General features: G+C 43.3%; 1 protein-coding gene across 1 annotated transcript in view; it reads left to right on the top strand.

Annotated features, from left to right (window-relative positions):
* Positions 1-230: 230 nt before the first annotated feature.
* Positions 231-24,387, top strand: part of ANK2 (ankyrin 2) — a 583,802-nt gene continuing 559,645 nt past the window's right edge. Inside the window, exon 1 of the mRNA XM_054029227.1 lies at positions 231-661. Within this exon, the coding sequence (XP_053885202.1) occupies positions 590-661 (72 nt within the window). The 5' untranslated portion in view covers positions 231-589. The remainder of the gene's footprint in view (positions 662-24,387) is intronic.

The raw sequence follows: 24,387 nt of genomic DNA on the forward strand, positions 1-24,387 counted from the left end.
TGTATTGGGGGGTGGGGGACTCCCACTTTCCCACCCTCGGCTCCAGCCAGTAGTGGTGTATTGAGACGTTATTTCCAGGAGCTGTCCATGAGCTCATAGCGGCCCAGCCTCCTCGCTCGCTCGCTCCTCTCCCTGAGCGCGGCTAGAATAATCCCAGCGCTAGCGCCGCTCCCCACCCCCTCGCTCGCTCGCACACACGGGCTGGAGGAGACTGGCGGCAGAAGGGCTGGTGCGCGGCTGCAGCAGAAGCCGCCCCGCCGCGGAGCCCGAGCGGAGGCACAGCCGCACTGCCGCTGACTTTTACCGGCAAGGTCATGCACTGACCGGCTCCCAGCCCTTCCCACCCACCGCTGCAGTGCGCGCAGGGGGCCTGGGTGGCCGGGACGGCGCTGTGCTCTGCAGGGGCCGCTCCGGGCGGCGGAGGGGGGGTGAGAGAAGCGGGGCTCTGGGATGAGCAGAGTTCCCTCCTCCTGCCCTTGGCGCTGTCAGAGGAGAGGCCGGGAGGCGGCTGCGGCGGTCGCAGGCAGACACCGGGCAGCAGGGCTGGGGAGAGCAAAGTGACAGCGAGAAGGAGACCAGGAGCAGGAAGATGGCTTCCCCCACCTCCCCCGGGCCGGGAGGCGGGTCCTCTCCCCCCGCCGGCCAGGCACGCATTCGCCAGGTGGGTGCACCCTGAAGAGGGCACATAGCTTGGGACTGACACACACCGCCTCACAACGCACTGCATGGCACTGACACACACCACCTCACAGCACCCACTGCATGGCACTGACACACAGTACCTCACAACACATTGCATGGCACTTACACACACCACCTCACAGCACCCACTGCATGGTACTGACACACAGTCCCTCACAGTACACTGCATGGCACTAACATATACTGCCTCACAATACGCTGCATGGCATTGGCACAACAACACGCCCTGCATGGCACTGGCCCAATCACACATTGTAATAACATCCTGGCACACACTGACTTGATTCCGCACACTACACACATTGCAAGGCACTGGCACACAACACAGTCTGACTGGAATGCATAACACAGAGTAATGTACGCTCTCCATACACCCCAAACAAACACACACTCACTTTACACTGACACCATGTGTCACACAAAGCATATGCACGTCTGACACAGAGAGCACTGAAACAAATGTGACAGATGACACAAACACTACGTGTGTTAAAACAGCACACACACACACACACAAAGCCTGACTCATTCATCTCACACATAAAACACTGCACATGAGAAACACCACATAACCTGGAATAGTCAAATACCAGGACATTGTATGACAGACAAACACCACTTGTCTCTCTCTCACACACAGACACACTGTTTATTATTGTGTTCTAGAGGAATGCAGGTTTCTATTTGCACTGTGCCACATAAGAGAGGCTGAAGCCATCTGGGTGTCTTAAGAGCTGTGTGGTGTATGCTTGTGATCTGCAGAAGCACTGATGGCAGGAAGGGTAGCACAGAGGCGGTGTCAATGTGTGTAGGCATGAGTGTGACCTTTCTTGGCTGTGTTATTATTGTCATGCTCTGATGGGACATGGGGATGGCAAGGGTGGCTCTGACACAGGAGGAAGCAGGCTGAGGACGGAGTTTGAAGTTTTCCTTGGTTACCGGCTCAGCTAGGATTGGGCTTCAGGAAATGAAGCGGGGATATGTGAGGAGAGGAGAGGGCAGGTTTTTTTCTCTGTAAGTGGTCAGAGTTGCAGTTGTTGGGAAGGGAGAAATTCAGTGTCAACATGGAAGAGTTATGATAACATCTAGAAATGCTCTCAAGTGTCATGCTCACCTTCAGTTTACATCGCTTTCCACATCAGGACCTCCAAGGGTTCATGGTCTGATTCATGTAAGTGGAAGTATTATAAGGACTCTCCCATTTCTTTCCCCTTCATTCCACTTGTTTGGCAACACAGTGAAAAATTAAGGGGTTATTGCTCTGTCTGTTTGTAACCTAATTAAGTTCTGGTGACAATGCTGTACTAGGTCTTTCTTTTGACTGCATCTTGCTGCCTCTGTCTGTTCCCGATAAGGTATCTATACTGTTGAAATCTAATACATATGCTATGCTCTCCAGTGACATGCACTAAATTGTCTAAAATGAATTCAGTTGTAGAAAGCAAGACCTTATGTTGTGATGGTGCTCACTCTAATGTGGTACCACCCTATTAAAGAGAGAGATCTGATGACAATATTCCTGTATAATGTCTCTTTAAACAAAACTCACTGTTGCAATGATTGTGTATTTCTGATATTTACATGGCAAGGATTTGTAAACCTGTTAATACTTCCTAAGTAAATACCTAGAAAGCAGGACCCTAGTTGCTTCAGAATTACATTAGAATCATGACAAAAAACACATGGGCCTTTCCCATCCGTGTGTACCAAAAATGTAGAACCCCTCCTAACGCAGTAAGCTAGATGATGTCATTTTATGAACATTGATGGTAAGGGATCCAAAACCCAAAGTATCACTGAGTTTTAAACAAAGGCAGAAGGACTGAAAGGTAAAGCACTGAAAGAAAACAGCTAATTATTAATCTATTGACACATCTTTCCTTCTCCCTTCACATTCTAATATAGATATATAAAGAAAACTATTTCAAATACTATGTAGGTGTGTATGTGTATACATGCATGTATGTTAAATATAATACTCATTTGTGTATATACAAACTTGAGTATGCACACACATTGAATTATATCAGGATGCCAAGAGATTAATACAAAGTTACATTAAAACAATGTCAATAACAGTAACTATGAATTGACAAATATTTTAGGGTGTGTTACTATTACGACTGAGACATGTTTACTGAAACACGTGAATACAATTCTTAATTAATATAATTCAGCAATTTCCAGGCTACTGTTCCATCTCCTGTTTTTTGTAACACTCTTGCACCTCTTTGCAAAAAAGAGCTGTAAATTGTGGTGACTGGTGCATTAATTTACATTTTGGATTTTGAAATTGGTTTTTAGAGTTATTTGTCATTCTCCACCTGGCCTGGTCTTCATCCACTCAAGTAGAACAGAAATACTGCCAACTTCTGACTGCAGGGAATTGCAGTGATACTGTTCTGCAAGTGTTTTTGTTCTGTAAGTGTTTTTGAACATACTAGAAATAGAATAGATAATAATGGGTGTGTCCTGCTAAGGTCTGAAATGTTTAGTTTGCTTTTTATATTAGGATTTCAAAAGTAGCATGATTAAGATGGTAAAATTAATAAATTAAAAACTGTTCAAAAAAGGATTCCTGGTAAGTAATCAGATTAGTGTGCAGCATATGTATTCTTCTTTATATCTTCTGTTGACAAAGTAGCCATAGTGTTTATGGGGGAATCTCAGCTTTTGGAGTTCAGATAACACTTCAGAAGTTTGGATGATTATCTGAACTAGTCAAATCTATTATGTATTGAAAGGTCAGGCTGGAAATCTCGGGTAACAAGGCTTTTGTGTGAAATTTCAAGACACATTTGCTTCTGGCCCCAGCTGGAAATACCACAAGAACAGTCTTTTTTTCAAGTATTTTGGCACTTCCTGTTCCTTCCCAGCTGGAAACTGAACGTGAGGAAGAAAGTATCTGGGCTTTAATAGTTCAGTCTGAGTTTGATTCTAGAAGTGAGCAAAATGAATAGGGGACTTTCCTGAATTCATTTGACCTTCTCTACACAGTGAAATCAGTAAAGACTTGGAGTATTAGGACAAAATGAAGTTACAGTAAAGAGACAGCAAGGACCTGACCTTGAAGAAATCAGGTCCCAAACCTAAACACTAGGAATCTTTGAGAAATCACTCCATAGAGAAGCTTGTAGCTTTGTTTGCTTATAATTTATTCAGTATGGTTATTTGAACCAGATATGCAGAATCATCCCTTGTAGTGACTGAGAGCCGCTATGGCGACTCACCTCAATAGAAATCTGATTTGATCCTCCTGCACATTTCAAGCCTTTGGTGCATTTCTTAGATCTCTGGTCAGCATCTAAGTCATGAATATTACTTGAATTAACGTTTCCAGTTATTTATTTTTAATAGCAAACAGTTGGGGGTTGCCCCAACCCATGGAGGGAAGGGAAAAATAGAAGCCATTCTAGAACCAGAGAGTTGTTCTCTACATGGTAGACACAGAGACAATATTGCATTCTATCCAAAAGAAAAGTGAGATGTTATATACCAGGGAAGTGAGACAAATACCATAAGCTTTGCTGGGCTGTTATGTGTGCTCAAGTGGCTAGTGGAGTATTCCATGTGTGTAGGAGGATCTTCTAGTAGAATGCAAATTCCAGTACTATAACCCCTTCTTGACCATTGTCAAAAGGGCATGTCTACGGTAAAAGGAGTATGGTTGGGCAGCTCTACACCCTGGCTGTCCTTGGTTACCAGAATGGGGTCAGAAGCAACCAAAGGGAAAGGAAAGCAGTCTTCAGACTGTAGCAGAATTAACTACTAACTAGTCAGATATATGTTTAATGACATTGAAAATATTATTTTTCTGTGCATATCTTTATTTTACTATTTTAGAAAGAGTTATTACCATGATTTACAATGTTAGCTAGCAGTCAGTTTGTTAGCTGCCATAGTTACATGTATCTCCATTAGGGTTCTGCTGGATTATTTTTACTTTCAAATCAAGTACTTTTTAGCATTCTGAATTAGTTTTTCATTACGATATTTATTCTGCAATAAACATGAGACAGCGACACAACATTCTGAATTAATATGTAGGGATGAATAATGAAAGAAGTGTTTGATGGCTACAAATGCCTTCCATGCTTAATATGCATTTTGTTTACTGTATGTTTAGAATTATTTTTAATTACACTTAAAAAGGAACCACTCGGCAGTCATGTTTCTGATCCTTGGATATGAGTTTGCGATTTGTTATTTGGACTTTTACTATGCTGCAATGAAACAGCATCCATGCAATGCAGTGAGTGCTCTTCACAAACATTTAATACTACATCTACAAAGATATAAGCCCCAAGATGAAATCAAATAACCCGCATACAGCTAAAATTATTGATTCTTCTTATGCAACTACTATTAGAGTCCCACACCACCACATCTCTCACAGCTTCTTATGAGGGAAGGAGAAGAGAGGCCTTGCAGCATGGCAATAAATTCAGGATGTTACAAACCAAATGAGTACATTAATTAGAAGCCATTATGTTGATTACATTTTGATGTACTTATGTTATCACAATAACACTTCTAGTTATTGGGCCACATTCTGAAACCACTCTACATGCAAATCTCCTACTGACTTGGGGCACTGAACTCTATGGGAGTCTTTCAGTTGATTTTAATGGGCTTTGGATCAGGCTCCTGAACTGGAGTTATATTTCTGAAATGCTTGTTGGATTGAGTGCATTATTTGCACTTGCTAGCTATGACCCTGATTCAGAAAGGCATGTGCTTTTTCCTTAAGCATGTGAGGTCATCCCATATTGTTTAAAGGCCTGCATCCTACTGTCAGTGGTATTTATCATATAAAGCTTAAAAAATTACTGAATGTTTAACAAAGCTCTTGCAAATGACACCATTTCAGAGTGAAGTATTTTAGAATATAATGGGTGTTGTTGTCACTCACACTTAGGGTTTTGCAAGTTGGTTTCAAAAAATTTTCTTCTGATTTTCAGTGCTTATTTTAGGGACTATCTCCTCAGGAGGAAAAAACCCTATAAAATCTAGGTAAATATAAAATTTGTCATGCAGATTTTAATTGTATTTTCACACTTGTTTTCAGCACACCCTACACTTGATGAAAACAGGGCAATGTGAAAATAATCCTTTAAGTACTTCATTACCAAGATGTTTAACTCGTCCTGTGGTGTATCCACATTTAGAAGGCCCCTTCTACAGATCTCCTACTACCTTCGCAGAGGATGGGTCAGCTACCTCCTTGTCCCAGATCCTATGGAAGCCTTCCCTGGCTCTGGACTCCACACAGGTGACGGAACAGGCACACTATCTGCATTGTCACCCCCTATAGCAACTTGAGCCCCCACATTGTAAAACTACCCCTTAAAGTCCTGATCCAGCCAAGTACTTTGGCATGTGCATACCTTTAACCACATGAGTAGTCCCATGACTTCAGTGGGACTCCTCATGTGCTTAAAGTTTGCTAGATCAGAGCCTAAATGATGGGTTCTGAAACAGAAGTTGTCTACACAAGCAGGAAGTCAGAGGAATTATCCAAAAGTACTAAGGAGCACAGGTCATATTAAGATTCAGTTAAGGCTGGGAAGATTGAGGAGGAGAGTCCTCTGTGATTTTTGGATTACAATTTTTTGAATGAAGAGAAAAAAACAGGAAACAGCTCTTCCTTACTATCTTCAAGGATCTGTTCATAATGCATAAGAAGTGCGGACTGTCTAGTACATTAGCAGGAAAAGACATATGATTTGTAGTGCAATTTAAATTTAAGGGAGAAAAGTGGAGTGCTCAGATTTGAGCTGTCTATAAGTTTAAAGAGAAACTGACTAGCGATAACAGAGCATGAAAATACGATCAGACATCCCTTTTGAATGAAAGTTGAACAGTGCCATTTAGAGACCAAAGAATAATCTTGGGTAAAATTGGTGGAACATCCTTATCCCCTTATCAGTGTTGCTGCTTATCTGGAGCACTGAAATTGTAGCTAGAGACTTTTGCTGCATTCCAGAGGTGAAAGTGAAAACAAAACTGAAGCAAGAAGCAAAGGTGTCAGGATGTATTATATAGTGTGAGAAATTCAGCATGCAGGTGAGAGAGAGATGACAACATGATCAGCAATAGCAATGAAGTCAGTATTAGGAGGAAGTAGTTTTCCCATTCAATGAAAATGTTTGAGATTTCAAAGATTTTTCCATTCCATATCAGGATTAACCTTTCAAAATTTTTCATAAAAACAGACAGAAAGAGACCCCAGAGTACTCACGTGGGATGTGGGAGGACTAGGTTCAAGTTGCTGTCCCAAATCAGGCAGAGCTGGGGTTTGTACATCTCAGGTGACTGCCCTAACTTTTGGAGTGGGTCTCTCTGTCTCATTTTGACCAGAAATCCTATATTGGACATGAGAAACCTTCCTGACAAAAGTGTCATCTAAACTGATCGGTTCCTATGAAAAGTTTTGGTTTTGACAAAAAAAGGTTTTGGTCAAAAAATTGCAATTAGCGCTAGTCAGTACACACACAGAGTAAATACACCACCTAGGAATGTGGGAACCAATCATCAGTAGGAGAATCAGGTTAACAGCAGTGACTGAGTAATCTGAAATCCTTCTGATCAGAAAACCTCTCTGTGTTCTTTCTTCTTTTTCAATTGTCTTCATTTTGGTACCTGTAGGGTTTTTAAATATATATGTATTTTTAAATTTACTGTTCTTGGAAGATGCCAGATGGACAGCCCTGGAGGATGGCATTCTCTCTCTACAGAACAGATGCAGGGTGCAGCCAGGCAGTAGCTGTGAAAGGTTCCTTACACTGCCATGCCACTTTGCTTCATTCCTGGAGGGGCTCAATTCTGAGAGTGAGAGAGTAGATGAGAGTTCATGCCAACTCTTCTGGGATAGCCAGCAAGGGTGCAGAAGAGTATTAGTGGCTTTTGTGATGTGTTAACTGGTCTGAAATTACCAGACACATTTCCCATAGGGAACATACAGTAATCATATGGTAACAGTGCTTGTTCACTACTGAACTGGGCTGGTTTTAAACCTGTGATCCAGAGGTGGAAGATTCTTTAGTCCATTAACAGTCTCCTAATTTTCCTCTTATCTGCATTTTTATGGTGCAAGTATTTTACTGTGTTAAGGAAAAGAACTGTCTCTATTTATTAGAAATTGGCCTCGTTGCAAAATTTGGATCCTGGTCTAGCTTCCTTCCCCTGTCCCCTCCACCCAAAGTTTGAGAATGTCGGTTTTCTAGGGATTCAACTGAGGCCCATCTCAGCCTTTGCTCTAACTTTAGATGCAGACATGTGGAATTTTGGACTAGTTAAAATATATTATAAATGTGCAGAGCCCTATTATGATGTACATGCAAGGCATCAAACTCAGCCCAGACTCTGTGCTGGCTACTATTAGCATAGACCTTTACCGCGGCCTGCCGTAGCCAAAGATCCACTGAGATGAGAGGAGGTTGTACTGATATAAAGTGGTCATAACCTCTTCTTTGCTAAAGGCTGTACAGGTTGCCAGTGTAGTTTCATAAGACATCCCAGGAAACCCTATTATGTGCAGAAGCAAATCATCCCTTAGCAGTCTGGGTGTGTGCTTGGCTCCAGTCACAGCTTAAAGCAGCCTACTTCAGGTGGAACATCCTGAGGGAAGGCAGCAGCAGCAACACCTGTGGCCTCCCAGGGGGTGTGAACCCTGTCGGGTGCATGGGGATCAGCTGGTGGAGGGAGTTGTAATTTGCGCCTACTTGTTCCAGTTTACATGAATTCTGGCCAAGGGGGACAGAATTAAGGTGACAGTTGTGTGGCTGCAATCTCCACTTTAATGATATGTTAATTGTTGTTGTTTGTATATGATAAAATACTATCCACAGACATATTTGAATATATTCATATTGAGAATAATACTGAAAAGTTGAAGATGATAAATAAATAATTCAGTTGAATGAAGTCTCTTTAGAAAAGTCAGGGAAAGATGCAAAGATAATCACCAGAATATTTACATTAAGTGATATATTATATGATTTACCATGTGATCTTTATAAATAAACCCTTTTCATGTTTTGTTTAATCATGAACAGAGATGAACCCAAACAAAGTTTCCAGTTCTGAATGTTTTATCAGCATTCAGAGTTTTGGTTCAATCTTATCTTTAATTTTGACCTTTTAAAGCTATTAAAAAAGTAAAAGTAGTGACATATGAGCTTAAACAGCACAACAAAGAGAACATCTGCAGAAATGAACAAATATGCATTCGTGATTTCAGTAAACCATGTGTGACTTATTGGGAAAAATGCATTCTAATACAGAATCTCTATTCAGCATTTTAAAATGACCAAACATGATGGGTAGCGAAACTGTTGTATAATAGGTGTAAGGTATAATAGGAAAAGGTAATTATAATTAATGCATAAATAAATTAGTGTAAATAACTACATTAAAAATGTTATTCAAGTTGCAAAGTTAAACACTGAAAAATTAGGAGATACTATGTTTAAGGTTGCCCATGCAATCTTAATTCTAACCCTTTCTGTGTCTCTTCCATGCACTGAATGAGGCAGGACTCCTATGGAAAAATAGTATGTGATCATGTAATTAATGACTATTATCCTATAGTAACACTCTTTAGAATGTTCATGTTCAGTGTTACTGTTTTGGAATGCTGTCAATATTTTTAAGGCGATGGTGATTTTCAAAAGTTTATAATTCAACCATACCTAAACAGAATTTCATAGGACAAATAAAAGGCACGCCCCTAGCCCAAGGGCTTTGTCTCTGCCAAGCTTCAAAGTCTTGCAGCAAACGAGATGTTAAAGCTTCTAAAGAAAAAGGTTGCAAAGATTCTTTATAATGGAAGGTGATAGTGCCCTCCATAGTTAGGTTGCCTATCAGCTCCTCTTATATTGTATATAAAAATACAGGGCATATTGTATAGACACTAATGTGTACACTGTATACTATCAGAAAACAATTTTTTCTTGGATGAAGGCCCAGATCTTCAAAGGGATTTAGGTGCCTAACTCCCATTGATTAAAAAAGAAAATGAGCATTATGATGTGATATTAATATTAGAATTTATATCACTTAAAATGGAAGAAGTGATAATGAGTTAGTATTGATAAATAAAAACTGTTTGTAAACTAACAAAAACTTCCTATTGAAGTTGCTTAGGTCTCTTACTATATGTATATATAGTAGCCAGCGTAATGGGGCTCTCAGTCACTTTGGGCCTACAGGCAGTACTGTAGTACAAGTAATAATAAATAAAAGCCTGAGTAGGAAGGTGGGAACATCCATTGCTAAGTTGCATTATAATTTTATCGTGAAAAGGCAAACTAATTAAAATACAATAGGACTGTAAATTACACTCCACGCTAATGCAACTACAGTGTTTTCTGGAGAGGCATTCACAATCCTAGTGATATCCCTTGAGGGAGATTAGCTATGTCAAGCCAGACTCTGGGATGGGGCTTTTTGTGTTAAATTGCAGCTGAGGTTTTCAGAGTCCCAGCTGGGAATGCCTGCCTGAGCTGAAGCAATCAGGTACAGATGAGCCTAATTAGGTGCAGAGTCTTAAAAAGAGTCTGGGCTAGAGAGCTTTGTGTGTAAAAACCAGAATACAAAGCTCAAGTGAGAGAAGACTCATGGTTAAGAACTGGTTTTGGTGTTTAACACACATGGAGGCAATGTAGCCAGAGATAGGGAGGAGAGAGAGCTGAATGAGAGAGGAACCCTGTCAAAATAAACCTGAAATCCTAGAGAAATGTTTTTTTCTCTAAGTTTTCTGTGAAATTTCTTTCTAGTTGAATAGTCCCCTGGTCTTGCTACAACAATGTAGTAGATATATGACAAAACCAGACACAAGGGGGTGTTTGTAAAATAGGGTTAATATAGTTACCATACAAACCCTCTGTAAAACAATAGGTGAAACATACCATGACAACAACTTATAAATGGTTTCAGACTTAAGGTGTGTCTCCCTCTGATGCTAACTGAAGACCAGTTTCCAGTATTCTGCAGGATTGACAATCCTTCAGTTAGCTAACAACCTGATGTTATAACCATCTCTAGCTGAAGATGTAGTTATAGAAAAAAACATGTGAAGCACTTGAAGTGGAAAAGAGACCATTATTAATTGCATGGAGACACTACTATTGCTGACAATACTGCTGTGACAATTGCTAAAAATAAGTGTGCACACAGTGATCACCTTCCTTATCCTTTGATACAAAAACCTGAAGACGAATGCAAGTGAGGAGATCTGGATTTGGTGAGTTTTGATTCTGCTCTTGATATTCCTTAGTCATTATAATGTTTCTTGTCAGGAAAGTCAGAGACTTTGGGATAGGTCTATTTTTCCATAGCATTCCATTAACTTCCAAAGAATTTATGTATGTGCATTGAAAAGAGGCTATACTATGTTGATGGCTAGACCACAGGGCTGTATCCTGCAAATGCTGTTGGAGGTGGATGGGATTGCTGGGTGTAGGTTGTTTCTCTTGCTGGTTTGCATATGTTAGCAGGATGCTGCAATGATTGGGTTTTAATCCCATTGGACAACTTCCATAAATAATTTCCCTTACAATAATATAAAATTTATGGAAACATTTATTTTGATAAACTTTGTAGGTGCGTGGTTTTCTGAAACATCATTTTGGGGTCTCAACTGACCTGATGGTATCCTTTTAAGTATGTTTGTGTACTGAGAAGGAGGATAAACCTCTGGGTTATTAAAGTAAGTAAACTGTGCTGATGATCTATTAAATTGGATGTTTTGTCTCCCAGTGGAAAATTTAATTTTTTTTTTTAAATAGCAACTCATAAATGGACTTCAGAAGTTGCTCAGTAAACTGCCAACTTAGAGTGAGAATTGACTTAAACTGAGAAACAAAAAGGCTTTCACAAAATGTGGAACCCTTAGCTATATACATTGCTATGAAATAGACTCTTCCTTATGTTGTTCTTGCTTTCAGCCATATCCTGCTTTCTTTGCTCACGCAAATCTCTTCTTATCCTAGTGTGATCAAATGTCCCGATTTTGGGGGCTTTAGGCACCTATTACCCCCAACCCCCTGTCCCGATTTTTCACACTTGCCCTGTGGTCACCCTACCTTGTCTTTAGTGGGCATTTCGAGTGAGTAAGGAATGTAGGATTAAATCCCATGATTTTAAAACAGAAATTCTATGTGATGTAACAGCTGTCTGTATAATGCCCTTATACACAGGCTTCAGTAAATGATAAATATTTAAAGAAAAAGGAAGAGAAAAATCAGCAGCCTTTGTTCATTTTCCTGCAGAATCTTGTAACCTCAGGAAAGATGCAAGATACTTTCATAATCCATTGTTGACACCAAAAGAATCCTGAAACAAAGTCAATGAATGTCTGTATTAAATCGTATGAAAAAAAAGTTGTCTGAGAGCTCATCACTAGTTTAAGTCAATTTTGCCCTCTTTCAAAGTATTAGGAATAATATTGAAGGGCAGAGGGGCAAATAGAGATGAGACAAGAGAAGGATTACTGTGTGAAAAAGAGCTACTAAAACAAATGTTGCAAATGAGCTGTTTGCAGAACTAAAAACTCATTGTTAAGGGAGGCTTCCCTTAAATTAAAATGAAATGATATTTTCTCCATTTTGAATCATACTTTTCAATGAGACACTATCCAAATAAAATGAAGTATTGTGAATGAATGACCAGCTGTATCTGAAGGCTATGTCAACTGATAAGAAATATTGCTAATTATCAACTGCATATGCAATATATAATGAGTGGTTACTAAACCCTTTATGGACAATCAGTGTGATAGCTATGCTATGCAATTACAGGTGGAAGTGTCAGAATTGGACTTCCCCTTCCAGCCTCAAAATACAACTATCAGATCTGAAGGGTTTGTCAAAGTCATCTGGGGAGTAATGTTTAAAAATATGCTTCTAGTAAATTGTCTGATAATGCCGTGGAATAATATTTGTATCTGTTTTTCTTTCATCTGTGACACACACTGCTGGTCCCAATTATGTGCAACTGCTCTACATTTTTTGGATGTAGTTAAATCAAAGTCTTAGTCGAGTCATACATCATAGCTGTGATGCCAATATGAAGAAAAACCCAACCGCTGATACTGTGCGGTAAAAGAGCTTAAAAAAGTATCTTTCTCTGCTTCCAGTAGTGCAGCTCATTTTTAAAAGTCTGTGTGGTTGTCAAGTATTTGAGATGATCTGTGGGACTTAATTGCTCCCATAGAGTATCAAGAGTACAGTATATAATGGGGCAGTGACTTGAAACTTCCTATAGTAAAGGAATCTTTGTTTATGCAACAAAGATTCATTCATCAAAAATTCCTGCAAAACATTTTGGAAGAGTGTTTGCTTTGTTAATCCATTGGATCCAGTTTTGCTTCTGTGTCTGAAGTGTGGCCTACAGCAGATTAGGCTGCTGACCTTCCTATACATCAAGAGTTCTCAGTCAGGGATTTGTGGCCCACGGCAGTCTGTGGAAAGCTGGCTGGTCACATGGTGGTGTCTCCTCATTTCGGGCTGCTAAAAGCCATTATGATATCTTAAAAATGCCTTCCTTTCCTAATGTATTACTTTCCCATTCAGGAAATAGTTTTAGTCACAGGAGAGGAGCCTGGGTATGTGGAGAGGTATAGCCAGAGTGAGCCTCTAGTCTCCTGAGAGATCTGTACCTCCTTTGCCCACCACTCTCTTCCTTTAAGGTTACAGGGTGGTTGCCCTGGGCATGCAGAAAGCCTGAGTCCAGGATCCTGTTGGAATAACTCAGTTGTGTCATTATTCTTCATTGCATTAATACTGTGTCTTCTATAGGAATCCATCGTTATCATCCTCATACAATTCTCCCCACAAGCAATATATTCATCACTACTGCCAATCCCAGGGATTTTAATAAAAGATTGAATCATGTGGGTTTGTCTTTTTGCTCTGCCTTGTGATTATTTCTTGTTTTTAACTCCCCTTCCATTTAACAGAAATTTGCATGTAGAAGTGTGTTGCAAAACATGTGGGTAACACAATTTTGACCCCTGCTACTGGAATGTTTGCTAGAGGACCCAACTAAGATCAGGGCCCCATTGAGCTGGGAACAAACACATAGTAAAGAGACAGTCCCTGCCCCAATGTAACTTGCAATGTAGTGGAAAGCATGGCTGAGAGTTTGTAATGAGAACTAGAATTGTGACTCGCCTAACTTTTCTCATGAAGGTACTACAAACATCCATTAGATGGGAACAACTTTCAATCTCTACCAAAGGAGGCTGGATTCAAATGGATGACCTAAGGGGGTGGAAGTGCTCGTATTCTCTGTGAAGTAATGAGACAGCAATTTACATCTGTTTTTTTCATTAATACATGTACTGTCTTAGGTTAATTTATGGGAATCTGCCTGTAAGGATTTGGCTCTTCCTTTCCTGCAAATCTCACTTATGTTCTAAAAATTGTATAATTTTTTTGGACATTAAGTAGTCTGTTTCCCCCCGTAAATTAAGTAACATTATCTCAGTTAAATACAACCCCCTCTACCTCTCAAGAAAGCAACAAAGGCCTGATCCAACTCTGAATGATATCCATGGCAAAACTGTCCATATAGTGTAGGAGTAGGTTGAGCCTCTGAGTATGTATAATGTTGTTCAAGGACAAACTGTCAGCTCTGACCAAGAAATCCCTTTCAGATAAGTTCTGATTTCTCCATGTTGGGGATTAGTTCACAAAATGCATCTCATTGTTTGTTGTTTGATCTCATGACTAGGGTACTTCTGAACCACCCTTTTATATACTGAGTATAGCTAAATGAATCATCTGAGGCTATTTTTTGTTTACCTTCTTTGCTTCTTAACACTTTAAAATCTAGCTTTCCCTCCCCGCTCTGGTATAGAAAGAGTACAGAAAGCCTGCCAACCCGTGGTAATCTGTGACCCTCGGCATGCTTAGCTCTAGTAGCAAGGGAAGGCTGAGGTTTTGTAATTCCCTGTGTGTTGGTTGCAGGGAGAGAAATGTTTTTTGTATCATTAATAGGAAAGGTCTCATGACAGTGCAAGAAAGATCTAGAAACTGGCATCTATATCTTTGTATCTCTATCTTTGGTTCAAGGTACTGTAACTCTCCCAGGGAATAGATGATCAGTGCACAGAAGCAAGAAGCCAGTCCGTTCACTTGGGATATCACACCAGACCATCAGCTGCTTAGATATATGCCTGTCTTAACCTTCTTTTTTTTTATTATTATTATTTTTAAGGTCAAGTTTTAGATCTAGATCTTCTCCTATCGTTTGGTCTCTGAATCACCGTGGGTACTCTCTTGTCTTTGTGGTGCTGCTCATTATCAGGACCATCTCTGAAAATGTTTTTTAGTGGTGATAACATTGAAACTCTGTAAACGCTAAAAGAAGAACAGGAGTACTTGTGGCACCTTAGAGACTAACAAATTTATTAGAGCATAAGCTTTCGTGGACTACAGCCCACTTCTTCGGATGCATCCGAAGAAGTGGGCTGTAGTCCACGAAAGCTTATGCTCTAATAAATTTGTTAGTCTCTAAGGTGCCACAAGTACTCCTGTTCTTCTTTTTGCGGATACAGACTAACACGGCTGTTACTCTGAAACTTGTAAACGCTAACTTTTTTTTGGCTTATTCCTGGGATACTGTTTTGTGCTGGTGCACTTTCTCAATTAAGCCATTTGGTAGACTGGGATTTATTAAGCAGAAGTTCCTCATCAGTTTTAGAGTGTGGGGAAAATAAGCTTGTCTGATGTCAGAGGTAGGCTTAGGGAACACAAGAGGTTAGGACCTACTTTGCTTCCATGGAATAGCAAAACTCCCACTGATTTCAATGGAAGCAGGAGTGGGCCCTTACTGGAGGCTTTTCCACATTCTATCTTTGCAAGAGCTCAGAGACTTGAATCCAGCAAGGCAGAAATGGAGGACCAAAGTTCAAAAAAAAAAAAAAAAAAAAAGCTCAGATTTAGTGGCCAATCACATTTGCATATGTATCTGTAACAACTCCCTACTATGCATCATGTGAACCCACGACCTTTAACCCTGAGGCACAGATCTCTACCACTTGAGCTAAAGTAGCACCGTTAGCAGACAGTAGTCATAAGCTATCTTCGATGTGGACTAGCAGTTAAAGTAGAACGCAATGAACACTTTGCAAGTGTATGACATATACATAAGCAAAATTGACATTTGCGCATACAGATAAAACCATCAAAGGGGCCTGATCCGTTGTGTTCAATGGGATTTCAAAGCATTCAGCACAATGTAGAATCAGTCTCTTTGGTTGTAAATTTTCCTCAACAAGGATCATAGCTTACTGTGTACATTTATGGTGCTATATAAATGATTTGAAAATATAGCCAACATTTTGTTGGCCAGCTTGGAAATTTGGCTCAAGGGATTTAAAGAAATCAACGGACAAAAAGTCTAAACTGCCATTGATTTATGCATAACCACACTTTTTTTTTGCATTAGTCTCAGAAGCTAGATAACTGTCCAGCAGAAGGGTGGTAAATGAGCTAAAATCCTATTCCTAGAACTGTTGTGATCGCACTGATGTTAATGAAAACCAAGTGGTAAACAAGTGGTTTAGAGGAAATAAATGTTTATTCGTGGAAAAGGGCAAAAACAGCAGAGGGAAGAACGTTTGAGTTTCTAAGCAGACTTTAAAAACAAAAAGGGAAATTAAAAAAACAACAAAATGTTGCAGCATTTCTTTAACAATGGCAGTGAAACAGTCAGAGTAAATAGAGGATAGTGAGTGTAAAACCTCCAAAGCAAAGCACTCTTACCAGACCTCTCCTGCAAAACTCTCTTTGGCTCCAATGGAAACAGGTTCATCCTCAATATATTCAGTTCGAACGAAGTGAACAAACATATTGGAATTTTTGTGTAAATTTACCTCACTGAAGTTTTTTGTCTGAGGAGGGTTTGCATCAGTAGGAAGGAAATGGTTGGGGGCTGACAGATGGAAGGCAGTGGAAGTTCTTGGAATAGAGAAAGTAGCAGCAGGAGGAAGGGAGTGAGGCAGGAGAGGACACACTATAGAACAGAGAGGATAGGCAGAAGTGGAGGCCAGAGATTGGAGGAGAGAAAGTTTGGGCCCCTTACCCTGTAGTGTTAAGGCAGAATAACTTGCCAAATGCAAGGATTGTGTGACAGTCAAATGTGTTTGATTTGTTGATATAAAAACATATGAGGTCATTGCTAAGGTTTTGTTCTAGAGTACGAGTTTGCTGAAGCAGGGGTATGTATTATTTTTTGGTGTCTGCTGGATATGGAACTGAAAATCTTGTGGAGAATTGGAGTGTGTTATCAATAGCATTGTAAGCTAGAGTGAGTGGAGCAGCAAATGGGATTTTGCAAGGGAGATCTCCAGGTAGAGAAGCAGTATGGCACCCTTGCCTGGGTTAGTTTATCTGTTTTGCTTGCTTGCCATGTGCCAGCTTGATTGAAGTTTATAGTGTGGTCATTTTGGGGGACTGTGTGCTAAGTTGAGTACCCTACTAGGCAAGACTGAGAGCTTCCTAATGAGGATCCAGCCTGCTATCCTTTGATCTCTAGGGTGAAATATCGGGACGGGGGCGGGGGGGGGAAACCAACTTTAAAAAAAAAAAAAAAGCCGGTGGCAGAGCACAAAAAAAAATAAAAAAGCCGCCGGAGCTCCACACCCCCGCCCCCCCCCCATGGCACCAGCTTGCCTCTGCTCCGTCTCCACCGTAAAGGGCGGGGATTTTAAGTAACTTAGTCGAGAGGGCGTGCAAGCCTCCTCCTCCCCGAATGAAGAGCTCGGGCAGCCTCGAGGCTGCACAATCAGCCTCCCCTCCCCCAAGGGCCAGGGCAGTGGGGAAGGGAGGGCGAGCAGCCCAGTGACACTGGGCACCCCCTGTGCCCCCACAGCCCTCAGGAGGAAAGGCACTGCTGGCACCGGGGACGCAGCCAGCTACAGTGGGGCTCAGGTCCCTGCCGCAGGCCTGCAGGGATCGCTGCTTGGGTGCTTCCCGGCTGCGCTGCAGCACGAACAAGCGGGAAGTGCCTAGGCTGGCGCCGGCCACACACGGATGTAAATGTGACCCGAGCCCGGGGCGGCCCCGGGACTCTCAACAACCCCCGCCTGTAGCCCGAGGACCGACACCCTGATGCCGCGGAGATGGGCACGGACACGGGGAGTGCCCCCACCAGGTCCCTGCGCGGAGACCGGCCTGGCCGCGGGCGCGCAGCATGGGGCAGCCCCTCCCCGTGGGCCCGGGAATGCGGAGCCGTAGTGACCTTCGCGCCACTGGGCTACACCCTGCTGGAGAAAGCGGGACCTTGCCGCGGCCCTCAGGCCGGGACCTGCCCCAGCATCGTGGGATGGGGTCTCCTCACCTAGGGATCCCCCACCCCTTCCCTGGCTCCAAGGCCAAAGCCATACAGCTGATCAGCGCAAGCCTGGGAGGGAGGGGGAGGAGGAGGAATGTGGGGAAGAGGCGGGGCCAGGGTGGGGATTTGGGGAGGGATCCAATGAGGCAGTAAGGGGGCGGGGCTAGGGGCAGGGCCAGGGTGGGGATTTGGGGAGGGATCCAATGGGGGAAGGAGGGGCGGAGTTGGGGCGGGGGGCATGAGCCCCCTTCGGGCTCCGCCTGTGCGCCGGAGTGGAGGCAAAATAACTGGACAATTCGCGTCCCGACCAAACATCGGTCAGGACGCAGGACAATGAAGTAAATATCGGGACAGTCCCGATAAAATCAAGATGTCTGGTCACCCTATTGATCTCTAACTCATGTAGGATCCCTTGGCAAGGAGGTGCAGTTAATTCGGGGAGAACAGAGATTGAAAAAGAAACAGTTTGTAAGTGACCAGAGGAGCTAGCAAACAGGAGCAGCAAAGAGGGAAGTTTTGTGACTGAGTTTAGAGGGGGAGCATGAAAGACAAATACACCTAATAAACATTCTCTAAAGGCTAATAACCACCTCCTCTGCAAACCTCCTGCCCCCCACACTCAAGGAACGAGTGAACAAACCAACCCCTGCAAGAGTAAAAACAATTCAGGCAGAAGTCCAGCAGCACAGTGGGGGCTGTTGCATTCAATGCAACATGTATGATTACCTGCTTTGTGGGCAGGTGGTGTGTGTGCTTTCTGTGCAAGCAGCTCATGGCCCTCAGAAACTGAGCTCTTGAGACCAGAGTGGCTAAACTGGAGGCACCAAGGGAGACAGAGAGGTACATACAGGAGACTTTCTAGGACACAGTAGAATAGTCCCGCACCCAGTAGAGGAGGATGAAAGTCTCAAGGAAGGAGAACATTAAGCTGGAGCGGAGGGAAATGATCCCATAGTTGGGATCCTTCTTCCAGATAATGCCATATCCTATCTCACGGAGGATACCTCTATGTGGGGATTGAACCCCTGTTATGAAAAAACAACAAAGAATCCTTGTGGCAGCTTAGAGATTAACAATTCTATTTGGGCATAAGCTTTCGTGGGCTAAAACCCACTTCATCAGATGCATGGAGTGAAAAATACAGTAAGCAATATATATACATAGCACATGCCCCCACTTGCTAAGGCAAGTCCCATCTTTTTGTGTGCTGTTTTAGCCCACAAAAGTTTATGCCCAAATAAATTTGTTAGTCTCTGAGGTGCCACAAGGACTCCTCGTTGTTTTTGCTGGTACAGACTAACACGGCTACCACTCTGAAACATGTTGTTATGAAGAGAAAGATAATAGTAATGGGGGATTTGATAATTAGAAATATAGATAGCTGGGTTTGCGATGACTGGGAGAACTGTGTGGAGAATTGTTTGCCAAGTGCAATGGTTGCAGATCTTACAAGACATCTAGACTTATGTGTAGTGCTGGGGAGGAGCCAGTGGTTATGGTGCATATAGGTACCAATGACTTAGGGCAGGGGTGGGGAACCTTTTTTCTATTGGGGGCAATTGACCCACAGAAAAAATCAGTCATGGGCCCCACACCACCCCTTGGGGGGGTAAGGAGGGGTGGAGGCTTGGGGCTTCCCCTAGGTTCCGGGGTGGGACCAGAAATGAGGGGTTCAGGGTGTGTGGGGAGCTCGAGGGCAGGGGGTTGGGGTGTGGGAGGGGGTGAGGGCTCCAGCTGGTGGTGTGGGCTCTAGGATGGGTCTGGGGATGAGGGGTTTGGGGTGAAGGAGGGGGCTCTGGGCTGGGGCCAAAGGGTTTGGTGTGCGGGAGCAGGCTCAGGGCTGTGGCAGGGCATTCGGGTGTGGGAGGAGGTTTGGGGTGCGGGCTCCATGAGGGAGTTTGGGTGTGGGAGGGGGCTCAGGGATGGGGCAGGGGGTTGGGATGCAGATGGGTTGCTGGCTCTGGGAGGAAGTTAGGGTGCAGGAGGGGGTTCCGACCTGGGGCAGGGGGTTCAGGGTGTGGGCTCCAGCTTGGTGGCGCTTACCTCAGGTGGCTCCCGGTCGGTGGCACAGCAGGGCTAAGGCAGGGTCCCTGCCTGCCCTGGTTCCGCGCCGCTTTCAGAAGCGGCCAGCATGTCTGGCTCCTAAGCAGAGGGGAGCATATCTGGCCAATGGGAGCTGCAGAGCTGGGAGCATGTCTGGCCAATGGGAGCTGCGGAGCAGGCACTGGGGGCGGGGGCAGTGCATGGAGTTTCCCTGATCGCCCCTGCTCCTAGGGGCCACAGGGACATGCTGGTCACTTCCGGGAGCTTCATGGAGCCCACCAGACTTTTAGCGGCCTAGCAACCAGCAGTGTGAGCTGGCGCTCATGGCTCCAGCCCTGTGTGTGTGGGGGGCGGCACGGAGGCTTGGGGCTTCTGGCTGTGGCGTGGAGACTTGCCACAGGCCGGATGAAATGAAGCAGCGGGCTGGATGTGGCCCACAGGCTCTTTTCCTACCCCTGACATAGGGAAAGGTAGGGAAGAGATCCTGGAGGTCAAATTTAGGTTGCTATGTAAGAGATTGGAGTCCGGGATCTCCATTGTCTGAAATGCTTCCAACTCCATACACAGGGCCAGTTACACAGGCAGAACTGCAGGGTCTCAATGTGTGGATGAGACGATCGTGTTCACAGGAGAGATTTAGGATTATTAGGAGCTGGGGAACCTTTTGGTAAAGAAGGCTCCACCTAAACCAAAATGGAACCAGATTTCTGACATGTAAAATTCAAAAGGCTGTAGAGGAGTTGGGGAAAGCCAATGGGTATGGAGGAGCATATGGTTCAGACAGACTCATGCAGTAGGGGAGGATTTATTAAAGGAAATACTCTATATCCTAATAAAGAGGGACAGAATAGAAGTTGATAAAGTACAGATAGGAACTTCAGTACTAAAGTACAGTCAGATGAAAGAGTCCCATTCAATTACATCATTTGAAGGCAGACAACTAAATATTGACAAATTTTATAAGAGTTTATATATAGATGCAAGAAGTCTAAATACTAAGATGGGTGAACTTGAGTGCCTTGTATTAAATGATGATACTGATATAACAGGCATCACAGAAACTTGGTGGAATGATAATCAATGGGTGTGATAAATGAAGAGGGGGTAGCTCCCTTTTATGGACACCCAGCCAGCCAGTTAACTGTAAAATCCCTCTTGGTAGCTGTTCTCTGCTTGCTTTACCAGTAAAGGGTTAAAAAGCCTCCCTGCATAGGTACAAAAAAGAAAAAAAAGAAAAAAAGAGTGGGCACCTAACCAAAAGAGCCAATGGGAGGGCTAGAACTTTTTAAAATTGGGGAAAAACTTCCCTTTGTCTGTTATTCTCCCTGGGCTGCAGGGACACAGAGCAGCAATGCTATAAGCAGGAATGCTGTGTAAGGTTTGAAGCAGGTATGAAAAATTATCTTCCATACCTAGAAGGACTCATTGGGATAGGGAATGTTTAGATAGACACGATCAAGTTTATTTCTTTATTTTGGCTTGTGGATCTCCTCTGTGCTAACCCCAGATGATTTTGGTTGCTTGTAACCTTTAAGCTGAACCCCCAAGAAAGCTATTTTGGGTGCTTAATTTTTGGAATTGCTTTTAAAATCTAGCAAAGGCCTAAGTTCCAGATGTATTTTCTTCCTTTTTGTTTTGAATAAAATTTATTGTTTTTAATAAAATGTATCTTTTTTAAGCACAGGATTGAATTGTTGGTATCCTAAGAGGTTTGTGCACATGTTGTTTAATTAGCTAGTGGCAGCAGCTAATTTCCTTTGTTTTATTTCTTTGCTCTTCCCCGGAGGGGTGTGAAAGGGCTTGAGGGTACCCCACAGGGAGGAATTCCCAAGTGCTCCTTCCTGGATTCAAGGGTTTTTTTGAATTTGGGTGGTGGCAGTGTTTACCGAGCCAAGGTCAGAGAAAAGCTGTAACCTTGGGAGTGTAATACAAGCCTGGAGTGGCAAGTATTAATTTTTAAAATCCTTGCGGGCCCCCACCTTCTGCACTTGTCAAGGCCCCACTCTGGCATTTCAATGGGACATGGCAATACCAGGGTACAAAATATATAGGAATGACAGAGTAGGTCATACTGGTGGGGACATGGCACTATATGATAGGGTTACCATATCTATTAAATAAAAAAAGAGGACCCTCCACGGGCCCTGGCCCCGCCCATTTCCCCACCCCCCAGCCCCGCCCCAACTCCGTCCCTTCCCCGCCCTAACTCCGCCCCCTCCTCCCTCCCACTCCCAGCCACAGGGAAAGGGCTGCCCGAGCGCTACCGGCTTCACGGTTTGCCGGGCAGCCCCCAGACCCTGCGCCCCCGGCCGGCGCTTGCCCAGCACAGCTGGAGCCCGGGAGGGGAAGCGCCCAGCCGGGGGCGCAGGGTCTGGAGGCTGCCCAGCAAACCGTGAAGCCGGTAGCACTTGGGCTTCGGGGAGGAGCAGAGCAGCCGCGGCTGGAGGCTCTGCTCCTCCCCTGACTCTTCGGCTCTGTTTAAGAGCCGAGCTGCCCCAGCGCTACCAGCTTCGGGCAGCCCCCGTGCCTCTGGACCCTGCACTGCCGGAGCCCGGGAGGGGAAGTGCCCGGCCGGCGGCTGGGGTCCGGAGGCAAGAGGGCTGCCTGAAGCCCATAGCGCTCGGGCAGCTCGGCTCTTAAACAGAGCCGAAGAGTCAGGGGAGGAGCAGAGATGCCATTTTCCCGGACATGTTCGGCTTTTTGGCAGTTCCCCCCGGACGGGGGTTTGAGTGCCGAAAAGCCGGACATGTCCGGGAAAAAGAGGACATATGGTAACCCTACTATATGAAAGAAAGCATAGAGTCAAATATAATAAAAATTTTATATGAATCAAACAATGCCATAGAAACTCAGTGGCTATTGTGTACTTGGGCTTTCAGAAAGCTTTTGACAAGGTCCCTCACCAAAGATTCTTAAGCAAAGTAGGCAATCATGGGATAAGAGGGAAGGTCCTGTCATGGATCAATAACTGGTTAAAAGATAAGAAACAAAGGGCAGGAATAAATGGTCAGTTTTCACAGTGGAGAGAGGTAAATAGCGGGGTCCTCCAATCATCTGTACTGGGAACAGTGCTGTCTAACATTTATTCATAAATGATCTGGAAAAAGGTGTAAACAAAGATGTGGGAAAGTTTGAAGATGATACAAAATTACTCAAGATAGTTAAATCCAAAGCTGACTGTGAAGAGTCACAAAGGGGTCTCACAAACTGGGTGATTGGGCAACAAAATGGCAGATGAAATTCGATGTTGATAAATGCAAAGTAATACACATTGGAAGATATAATCTCAACTATACATACAAGGTGACTGGGTCTAAATGAGCTATTACCACTCCAGAAAGAGTAAAAAAAGATAACAATGTTAGGAACCATTAGGAAATGGATAGAAAATAGACAGAAAAAATCATAATGCCACTATATAAATCTATGATATGACCATACCTTGAATATTGCATGCAGTTCTGGTCACCCTATCTCAAAAAAGATGTATTGGAATTGGAAAAAGTACAGAAATGGGCAACAAAAATGATTAAGGATATGGAACAGCTTCCAAATGAGGAGACATGAAAATGACTGGGACTGTTCATCTTATAAAAGAGATGACTAAGGGAGCATATGATAGAGGGCTATAAAATCATAAATGGTGTGGAGATAGTGAATAAGGAAGTGTGTTTTACTCTTTCACATAACAGAAGAACTAGGGGTCACCCAATGAAATTAATAGTCAGCAGGTTTAAAACAAACATAAGGAAGTACTTCTTCACACAATGTACAATCAACCTGTGGAACTTGTTGCCGGGGATGTTGTGAAGGCCAAAAGTATAACTGGGTTAAAAAAAGAATTAGATAAGTTTCTGGAGGATAGGTTCATCAGTGGCTATTAGCAAAAATGGTCAGGAACCCAACCCCATGCTCTGGATATCCCTAAACCTCTGACTGCAAGAAGGTGGGACTGGACGACAGGGGATGGATCACTGGATAAATTGCTCTGTTCTGTTCATTCTCTCTGAAACATCTGGCAGCAGCCACTGTCAGAAGATAGGATACATTGGTTCTGACCCAGACTGGCCATTCTAATGATCTTAACATGGAGGGGGGAAGAAATGCTCTAATCATTCCCCTTAGCTTCTTATTTCTGTGTTTTCCTGCTGCAACCTTAACTGTCATTAACCACAAGGTTTTTTTGTAGTCATCCCCTTAGGTATTTGAGACTTTGTTATTGTGCCCATTTCTGAAAAGTGTGTGTGCCAATATGGACCTTTGTCTCCTTGAGTCAACCACTAACACATAAGGGGCTGA

This window comes from Malaclemys terrapin, chromosome 5 (genome assembly GCF_027887155.1).
Source record: "Malaclemys terrapin pileata isolate rMalTer1 chromosome 5, rMalTer1.hap1, whole genome shotgun sequence".
Lineage (NCBI taxonomy): Eukaryota > Metazoa > Chordata > Testudines > Emydidae > Malaclemys > Malaclemys terrapin.